Source organism: Monopterus albus, unplaced genomic scaffold (assembly GCF_001952655.1).
Source record: "Monopterus albus unplaced genomic scaffold, M_albus_1.0 scaffold4.1, whole genome shotgun sequence".
Taxonomy (NCBI): domain Eukaryota; kingdom Metazoa; phylum Chordata; class Actinopteri; order Synbranchiformes; family Synbranchidae; genus Monopterus; species Monopterus albus.
The window spans coordinates 5,642,486-5,652,231 of NW_018127884.1; the positions used below are offsets into that span (position 1 = coordinate 5,642,486).

Consider the following 9,746-nt stretch of genomic DNA (forward strand, 5'->3'; position numbering starts at 1 on the left):
CTATCAGGTCAGGAGCCACTGAGTCGAGCACACGAGTGTGTGTCAAGAGGCGGGAAGGCTGCCATTTACAGAGCATGTAATACAGTACTTCCCCTTGTCTGACAATGATGCTGCCCTAAATTCAAACAACAAAGACACTTAAGGTGGCTTTTGGGGCAAACAAGCCCACAGTACTATGTGGTACAACTGCAAGAAATCTGTCATTTGTGTTTATTTCATTTGTGAAATAATGTCTTCGTCTTTTTGTAAAGACCAAGAGTTCTGCTGCAAAGCAGGACATAACAACTTGGTGCACACAGGCAGATCACACAGCAGCTGTAGGTGTATTAGTTTAAGTGAGCAGCATGGAGCACTGTCACAAGCTGCTCTCTGTTCTCAGCAAAGGTTTTCCATCTGGGCTGTTTGTCATGAACATTTAAGTCTTGTGGACACACAATCCATCCATAGTTTAAGACTGTAATATGTAAGAAGGATGCAAACTATTAGTGCAGCTGATGTCTCGCTGCCTCTCAAGTGATTTTTTTTTTTTTGCCATTCAATCCATGTATTACGCAGGTGTATGACTCTGGGGACACGGGTAGTAATGTATACTTTTGTGTATTCAGTTATAGGGCGGGTTTATCAGGTGACAAAACAAGACTGTTTCTAATGCTGTTTAGTTTCTAATGCTGTGTTTTCTTAACTCATGATGGTCGGGCTGCAGAGGACCATGTACTGTACTGTTTATAAACAGAAACTAAGTGTCGATGCAAAAGACCTTGGATGATGTTTCACAGATACAAGTTAAGCTCTGAGCTTTGTCATCTGTTGGCAGTGGTGTTTGTGTTGTAGGCGGTGATTTAGCAGCATAAAAGAAGAGTTTGTCATATCATTGTACAAAGTTGAAATTACTCTGAACTATTCTGACCACACATGGCTGTTACTACGTGTAATTTACACTTGTTTTGAAGTTTCTATAAAATTTGAGCAAATATCTAAAAACCTTAAGTATGTGTAAGATAATGAGTATTTAAAAAAAACAACTTTCTGACGGAGTGCACTGGACTGCGCAGTAGCAATAATTACAAAAGCGTGGCCTAGATTTGGTGAAGTCTTTAATGATGCATTGTTCTGGTGTCTTCTCTCCCAGTACCTGAGGCTATGATTGTACAGAGGCGTTTGTGTTAAGACCACCACATTAGGTACAAAGCATGTAAGATGTTCATGTCTGTGCATGAAATGCCACTTATATTTAGTGAGAGAGGTCCTTTCTGCTTAGTGAGTCATCCAGGATGCAGAGACCTTCTGTTTTGACTTCAGACATTATTATGACTTCACAGTAGAGAGATTTTCTTTCACTGTCTTTGGTTTCTTGGTGTCTGGGTCACAGTGAAAACAGAGATGTCTGCAGAATAATCCCAAAGACCTTTGACTGTCACCCTGCTGTCGGTCTCTGAGCTGTGTGCTGTATTAGCATGGCAGAAGTGTGGAAATGATCTATGTTAATTTCTGCTTAGATTTTGAGCATATTTCATATGTTCTAGTGGCATCTCTTAACATGAACCCTGCAGCCACACATCTCTTTTCATATCATGCAATTTGTTTTGGTCATTTCAAAGAGAAGAGGGACACGAATGAACTCAAGGTTCACAGCCAATATTTATTTTCATGAGAATCATTTATTACCCCATCAAAAAGTTAAAAATATCATGGAATATATGGACATTATTATGGACCCCATGCAAAGAATAAAAGAAATGGTGTAAGAGAAATTCACTACCACTTGTGTGAAAATATTAGTGAATTTTCATGTACTTCAGAGTAACTAGGATCCCTGAGACTGTAGAAGTCCATTTTTTTCTAAGTGGGGAACGAACAGTCAGATAAGCGACCGTACTGGTAAAATCCTAAACCAGTGACTCCCACACAGGATGATTGTCTGAGTCCTGACTGTGCATAGAGCTTAAGCCAGTGTCTGAGTCGTCGTCGTTCACACTGTGAGCTTTTGACAGACCTCTGGCCTGCTCCACCCACTCGCATTTCCCCTCCAAACTGCTCAACATCCTTGTTTTATTATCCGTGCCCTGACAACATGTCTCCCCAAGGGCTGTCCCCTCCTCCATGTCCATAGTGTTCAATTTCTCCAGCAAATCTCTCATCTCCTTCTCCCTCGCCACGCAAATCTCTTGGCTCAGCTCTAAATCGCTGTTAATAGCTTCTAAATCCGTGTCGAGGCGCAGACCGATGTATAAACTCACATTTAGCTGCGTTTTGAGCCTTTCTTCTTCTATAAGCAGCTCGTTTTCTGATGTTTCTGCCTGGATGCTGGAAGGCTCCGTCTCTCTGCTCTGCAGCTCCTCTTTCCTCCGCTGCATCCAGCGGTGGTTCAGCTCCTCTTGGAGCTGCATTGTGATGATGTCTATAAGAGCTTCCTGCTCCCACAGCTCCTCTTGTAGTCTAATCACCTCCTCACACTGCTGGACATACTCTTCAAACTTGGCAAGAGTTTCTGTTGAACACAGTTGGTCTGCCTCTCGGTTGGAAGCAGCAGTGGCATCCACCAAATACGTGTCCTGAACATAATTAATCCCGTGCCTTTTAATTCTGTCAAAATGCACTTTTGCCTCGTACCTTTCGATCTCTGCGTCCAACTCTGTAATCCTCTCGATCTGCTGGCGGATTGTATGGTCACGAGAAACCACAAGATGAACCAAAGTTTCCATCTTCTCGGCAGAGGACGCGTGTCTGTGCGCCGCCTGCGCCCTCTTCCTATTGATCTTCTCCAACTTTCTGAAAGCTTTCCTCACAATCCGACGCTGTTTTTCTGGTGAGATGTCCGCCTCGGAAGACCGTACTGCGCCTTTGGAAATACAGGGGCTCTGTTTACTGAGCACCACACGCGCCTCTGCGCTCCGTGCTCCGTGGTTCGCCAGAGACGCTTCACTTTTCACCAGCACAAACTTCACGTTTGTCTGCTCTTCTCCCCACGCGACCCAAAGCCGCAAAATCTTTGTTTTCTTCGGCAAAATCCTCTCGAAGCCTCTCCATTTCTCCACGATGCAATAAGACTGTGCCGTGGAAAAGCTGTGCTTAGAGTTTTGGTCTTCCAGAAGCACTTTGACAACATCAGCACAGGTTGTGCGTTTTGACAAACCAAGGACGAGTTTTTCTTCTCGGTAGACCCACACCGATATCTTGAGCTCCTCCGACTCCATTGTGGATTTCTGTTTAAAACTGTATTTTGGTTTTCTAAACAGATAAAAGGGTTTAAATCCGTGTATCTGCAGAAAAGCTACCTCCCCCCTGTGTGCATGCCCGCTGCGCCCCACATATATCAGAGAAGTGGCAGATGGGGCTGGACGTTTGGAGCTCCATGTATCGTCCTGTGCACTTTCCCGAGGCCAAATCAAAGAAACACTCCGGCTGCGTTTGTGTTGCGCCCTCACATGACTGCCACCAGCAAGTGTCAGTAAAGGATTTTTTTTTAGCGTTGATGAACCACTAGCTGGAGCCAGAATGATTTCTGCAAAGCATTGATCATCAGATGCTTCACTATTTTCTGTGGCCTTGGAGGTTTATTGGGTCATGATGGTCAGTGCACCCACCAGTCTTTGATTAAATGTTAAGACTTATGTAGTAAATGTCCCTTGATGCTGCATTGTTCAAACTTATTTAAGACAAATGATTTATTTTGACTTATTCTTTCAAATTTAACTGAGTGGAAACTTAATTTGCCACAGATGGCAAAGGTGCTGTCAATACAGAACTTTTAACAGGGTAGCATTATAGACACAATAATCTTAACAATTTACTTTTATATCGCACCTCTAAAAATAAAACAAAAGAAATTGGTACCAGAATAAAAATAAAATCTAGTAAATTGTTACAGTGAATAAAATGCAATAAATACAGTAAATTTTAATTATCCTTTTTTGATTAAAATGTCGAACATGACCCTTACAGTTGGATTTGCCAGTTTCTGGGTGCAGAGAGATTTCTCATAGCAACTGTAGTCACCACCTGAAAATACTCACCCTTCTTATCTGGTGCCGTAACAGGTTGTAAATGTATCAAGTGCCACTTTCAAATGATAAAACGTATATGTATGTATGTGTATATGAAAGAAAGAAAGATATATCCAGTCTGAAAAAAAAATCATTTACTGCAGAGGATTTAGTTGATGCACTTTGTGCATCGTGGCAGAGATACAAGGTAACATAATCTAGCCAATTCAGAAATACGAGTGGAGCAGTGGTGACCTCTGCTTTAGCTGAATTACACTTTTTGTGTTCAGTGATCTGAATAGTCAGACACTTTGCTTTTGTTTGATATGAGAGGACTCAGACTCCAGTGTCAGTGTCGCCTTCAGATGCCCAAGGTGGAATGTGAATTAGATGTTTGTAGTGGGGACACTGTGTGGCTACAACGTAAGGCTGAGTATTAATTTAATGCATTAAGTTTCTGATTTGGGTTTGATACTGTCTAAATCTAAAATATTGGATGTTCATCAGAGTCATGACCACTGAGCTTTGAAAAATTAAATGTATCACTCTGGTGCATTAAAATGACATCAGATTTTGGAGCGCTTTGGTTCATTTATGCACCACCAAAAAAAAGGCTTTGAAACACAGAATGATACTTTTACCAGTGGTGAAAGAAGTACTCAGATCATTAAAGTAAAGCTGTGTATTTAACAATGTATATCATAATATTGTTATTATTACTGATCTGTTGCTGTGTCCATCACTGTAATGAAGCTGGTAACGGGGGAGCTAGTTTTATGATTATAATTTGAATTACTGCTGGGTAGCTTGTAAATTTTCCATCTGAGATCAATGAAGTCTTATGATTATCCTGTAATGTTTGTATTAATCTGGTTCTGAAGAGTAACTAAAGTGAAATGTAGTGAAGTAGCCAAAATTACAGTAAAGTACTGATCAAGCCTCAGATTTGGACTTAAGTAAATGTAGTTACTTTCCATCCCCCGCCCCACATGTTATATATGCATTGACTGCAAAGACCAATCAATTTGCAAAGTGCAATTTGAAATCTCCCAATTTGACTTTTTAAATTGGATTGGCTGAAAAAAAAAGTCAAAACTGAAAACAGGGCAGTTACAGCAGAATATAAATGTTAAAATAGCACAGTCTTCTACAACTGTAAGAAAAGACCATGCATGTTAATCATAACAGTAAAATACTGGCAGGGACCATTTTTCTGCATAATAAGTGTTTAAATCTGATACTTTAAGTACATTTAGCTTATAGATACAGTTGTACTTTTACTAACAAATTTAAATCCAGAAGTTGTACTTGTAGTGAACAAAAGGCTCTGAGAACTTCTTCCACCACTGGTGCCTGCATCATAAACGCACAAGGAAGAAAACGTCAATGTATTTGCTTTTAATGTGACGGTGTCGCCCTCTGGTGACGACTTCTGTTACTACAGTGGTCGACATTAAAATACGTTCCCGTGCATGTCCAATAGGGACACTAACAGTTAAAAATAAAGCAAATACCAGGCTCCATCTGCTGTTGATCTGAGGTTTTTGCAGTTGACCTGATGGCGCTTCAGCCCAGGCTACAGGTACACATCCATACAGTGTCTGAAAATGCTACTGAGCTTACTGCTTCAACACATTTAATAATGTTTTAGTGAAGTGACAAGAAAAAAGGAGGCAACATTTTTCAGATTTATTTGTCAATATTGCATACATACAAAGTATCCAGAAAGCTACAAAATATCTACTATTATCAAGAAAGCATCATAATGTTACAGATCAAAGACAAGACCATATGCAGAACACAGAAACATAGCAGAGCTGCTTTTCTCTCCTGTTGTGGAAGGATGTCACATCTGTACCAAGAAAAGCAAAGGTTGTATAAAGCACCTTCTTACAAAAAAAGAGATCTGCACACAAACCCAAATGTGTGTATGACAACTATATGTGAGTTATGTGAAGAATCACTTTAAAGCCACTGTCTGAACATGGTCATAAAACATAAAAGGTACCAGTACCTACGCTTTGACAAAATTACAAGAGCTAAACTGCTGTTTCTTGCACAATTCCTTGACTTAGCTGATTTATGTGTCCATTTTCTCAGCAAACGGTCCACCAGACATTCATGTCATTGAAGACATCAGTCCTGCTGTTTTTGTGTGTGTCTGTGTTGAAATGTTAAAATGTACCAGCAGTGCAGCAGTAACATTACCATCTTATTGGGCTTGCAATATACAAACGCCATCACAGAACCAGGTACAACAAGTACAATAAGAAAACAGGAACATCTCACTAAGTAATCAATAAATGTGAACAGATACACAGGGTAAACATAAGAGAAGCCCACAGTGTCCACAGGACTGTGGCAAAAATACTGAATGACTGAACTTTATCTGCATCCACCAGACACACTTAGAGCTTCTTCGATTAAAATACTTTAGATGATTATATTTCTATTTAAGAAATGGTAAATGCTTGCAGTGAAAAGTATTAACCTCAAATGGCCTCGTCCACAGTAGCTGTTGTAAAAAAATTAAAACAGGTTTAGGAAATGGATTTAGCCACAAAACGGTTCTAAATTTTCTTTTAAATTGGTTCTGTAGACTTTTTATTAAAAACGCCTTCACTTTTCATTCTGAAAGATAATTGATAAACACCGATGTCAGTCGTTGCCTCGTCGACATCACAGCTGTGTGTGCGTCATCTTTAGGAGAATCTGTTTTCTGTGGTTTTCACATTGAGCGAACGTGTGGTCGCAGGGAAGAGGAAACCTTTAAAAAAAAAATAAAATAAAACACTTGAACCTGCAAGTGTGCACGAAGCAGACAGCTGCAGTGTGTTTAAGTTGACACCTGCGTGCAGTCAGAGGCTGTACGTTATCAGCAGGTCTTTCAGGTTTTCTTCAATTTACAACATAATAAAAATGTATATCATTTGTATATTATCAGTAATCAGCTTTCCCCTGATGTTGTTACAATCCTTTAAAAAGGCAATGTGGTGATTGGTTTCACTTAAGTCTCCTTTTTGGTCTAGCAACATTTAATTTTGACTTAGATTTTTATTTATTTTTTTTTTTGAAGCTGGACATTTCGAACCAAAGGCACTTCCTTGCTACCATGCAGGACATGACAAAAGATGGACTGTTTCTCTGTATTTTTGGTCTTCTACAACAGGAAAGGCAGTCTGTGTTTATAGTTTGCTCTTAGAAAAAGTCTAGTTTAGGAACATATTTCAGAGTTACAAAAAATATATAACCTGTATCGTAACTGAGTCTAAATTTGAAAATGTGTTTAACATAAGTGTACTGCCTCTCAAAAATCAATAAAAACTGTATTTGGAGGAATGTACCAATTACAAGGAACATAATATACCAGCGAGCTATGTTTGCCTGTCTCATCCACAGAAGTGATTTTAGACTTAAAGCAAAGAGTAATGTTAGAATATTCTAAGGCACTGTACACTTTGGCAGATTGTATTGTGAGCTTCTTATACAACGCAAACATTGACTCCTGCTGCACAGAGATCACAGTTTTAGTGGTATCTTTTGGAGTTCACACCGAACTATAACATGTTCAAGGCTCAGGCTGGTGTAGGCCACAGCAAAACATGTGAACATAGTGTGAACATGAAGGCAGCAACACTCTGGCTTGGAGTCATTGCACCGTGATCCCAGAGGGCAAAGATATTCTGAGTCTTTCAGGGGGTGAAGCCGCAGCATACTTAGCAAGGCCTGCTGTCGAGTCATTTGTAGTTATGAGTTTTTTTTTTTTTTTAAACCGCCATTCTAAAACCACAGATCTGAAGAATGTAAACATCACTAAGGCAAATCAGGAAGGGGAAAAAAGTGCTTTTGGACAAGATGAGTCCGGTTAGGGTAAATTTAGCACTACTTTCACCTGCGTAAACGAACCTAAAAATTCTCTTATCTGTTGTCAGAGGAAGGACTCGTTTGCAGCACAGAAATGCTGACTAGGTGGTAAGACATCCTACATTTATGGAGCAGATACAGGCAAAATGTTTGTAGTATTTTCACAGTGCATTCTTTTCTGTTAGTGTCTAAGACTTGGAGTGCTTCAACAGGGATAAATATACCACCGAAAGCTGATTTTTATTTACTTTTTTTTTTTTTTTAGATATAGTATTTTTGCTATTTTCACAACCACTTGCTTTCAGATACTGTGTATGTAGTGTTAGTTTTGTTTCTTTGGAAAATCTATTGACGCATCGGTGCATGCCTGTATACCTACAGTATGTATCTGCCAGTTATGAACTACAGACATACAAAACACAAACAACATCAGGCTGCTGGTAGAAAAGGTCAGCAAAAGTTTTTTTTTCCTTGGTGTACATAACAAAGCAGAAGACAACACACATTTCCATTTACCAAATGAATCTAGTAAATTCTTTAAGACCGTCCACACGTATACCCAACTGAGACCAACTTGACATTTAAAACAAGAATTCCCGTATTTAAACATAAAACAAGTGTACCGCAATTCACTGCTGCAGTCAAATAACAAACATTTTATATTAAAACAATTTCGAACAACTGACATCACCCAATACCATGACCAGGTAGAGGCACTGCCACTTGTTTTGAGGTTGGTAAGTCTATGAAAAGAAGGGGGTTGGGTGGGGGGATGGAGCTCAGAGCGTCTCATTCCTTTACCAGCCTGTAGATGTGATGCTGGGCACCATGCTCACTGTTTGAAACTTCAAACACACACGCCATACATAGCAGTGTCTCCTGGGTGTCCCTGTTCGTCACCACCTGCAAGAGAAAAGCCGCTTATTAGTACAGAAGTAGTGTGATCTGTTTAAAAAGAAGTGGAGAAAAAGGAGTTGCCTTGTTTCCAAAACAATAAACACAGGTGCAGAACCAAAAAACTGCAGTTAGTCATAAATGGATGTGGACACACCCTTAATCATGCCAGTAACTCAGTGAAACTTAGTTGGCACAGATGAAATGTCCAGTGCAGCTTTCAGTCAGTCTTATAAACGGCCAGTGAACAATACAACATATAGTTAGAAGATCCGCCAGCGTCGTTTTGATCTGCTACGGATTTACTGGGAATTCATGCTGAAAGCAAAACGTGAGCTCAGGTCTGTCAACAGGACAGTCTTGAGTGATTTAAACAGCTGTCTGTGGAGATTAGCTTCTGGAGCATTCAGTGAAGTGTAAAGCTTAAAAAATGGATCCGGGGGTGACGTGCTCAGTGTCAGTTGAGCAGTGTATGTTTGGGGCGTGCTGTACTATATGTTGACGATGAATGTGTTTATGTTCCTTATGTTCTTAGCCAGAATTTTAAGGCAAATTTAAATTTTTACCAAATAAATAGTGTTGAAACTGGCATGGCATGCGACGTCTACGAGTTGAATCCTTGTGGACTTGAGGTTGAGAACATCAGCTTCTCCACAAAAGAGCAGAAATATGTCCAGCAGAGAGGACAGGATGAATCCACAGACAGTAGCCAGTTTAAAGCGTTCTGCACAGGGGTTGTGTAATCGTTTCATCCTAACAGAGGATTGCTCCACCACAAAGGCTAAAAACCACCATATGTTATCTAGTAGGCTACAGACCTTCAGCCATTATATTCAGTGGGAATGATGGCAGTGCTGTGATAAGTTTTCCAATTTGCACAGGTTCCTGTTATTTTATTTAATCACAATCAGAAAGTAAATCTCATGAAAATAAAAAACGGTCTCAAGTGTTTTGTGGTAATTGTATTTTCTGTAGTAGAAACTAGGGCTGCACGATAAATCATTT

At 39.9% G+C, this 9,746-nt stretch overlaps 2 protein-coding genes across 8 annotated transcripts in view; both read right to left on the reverse strand.

Annotated features, from left to right (window-relative positions):
• Window positions 1-1,646: 1,646 nt before the first annotated feature.
• rassf10b (Ras association domain family member 10b) lies at window positions 1,647-3,391 on the reverse strand. The gene has a single exon (XM_020608999.1). The coding sequence runs from the start codon at window positions 3,192-3,194 to the stop codon at window positions 1,887-1,889; it is 1,308 nt and encodes a 435-aa protein (XP_020464655.1). The 5' UTR covers window positions 3,195-3,391; the 3' UTR covers window positions 1,647-1,886.
• A 3,665-nt stretch (window positions 3,392-7,056) lies between these two features.
• The window catches only part of tead1b (TEA domain family member 1b), a 53,613-nt gene continuing 50,923 nt past the window's right edge, over window positions 7,057-9,746 (reverse strand). For all 7 annotated transcript variants that reach the window (XM_020606087.1, XM_020606069.1, XM_020606052.1 and 4 more), the window contains one exon: window positions 7,057-8,750. In XM_020606087.1, the coding sequence (XP_020461743.1) occupies window positions 8,637-8,750 (114 nt within the window). In that variant the 3' untranslated portion in view covers window positions 7,057-8,636. The remainder of the gene's footprint in view (window positions 8,751-9,746) is intronic.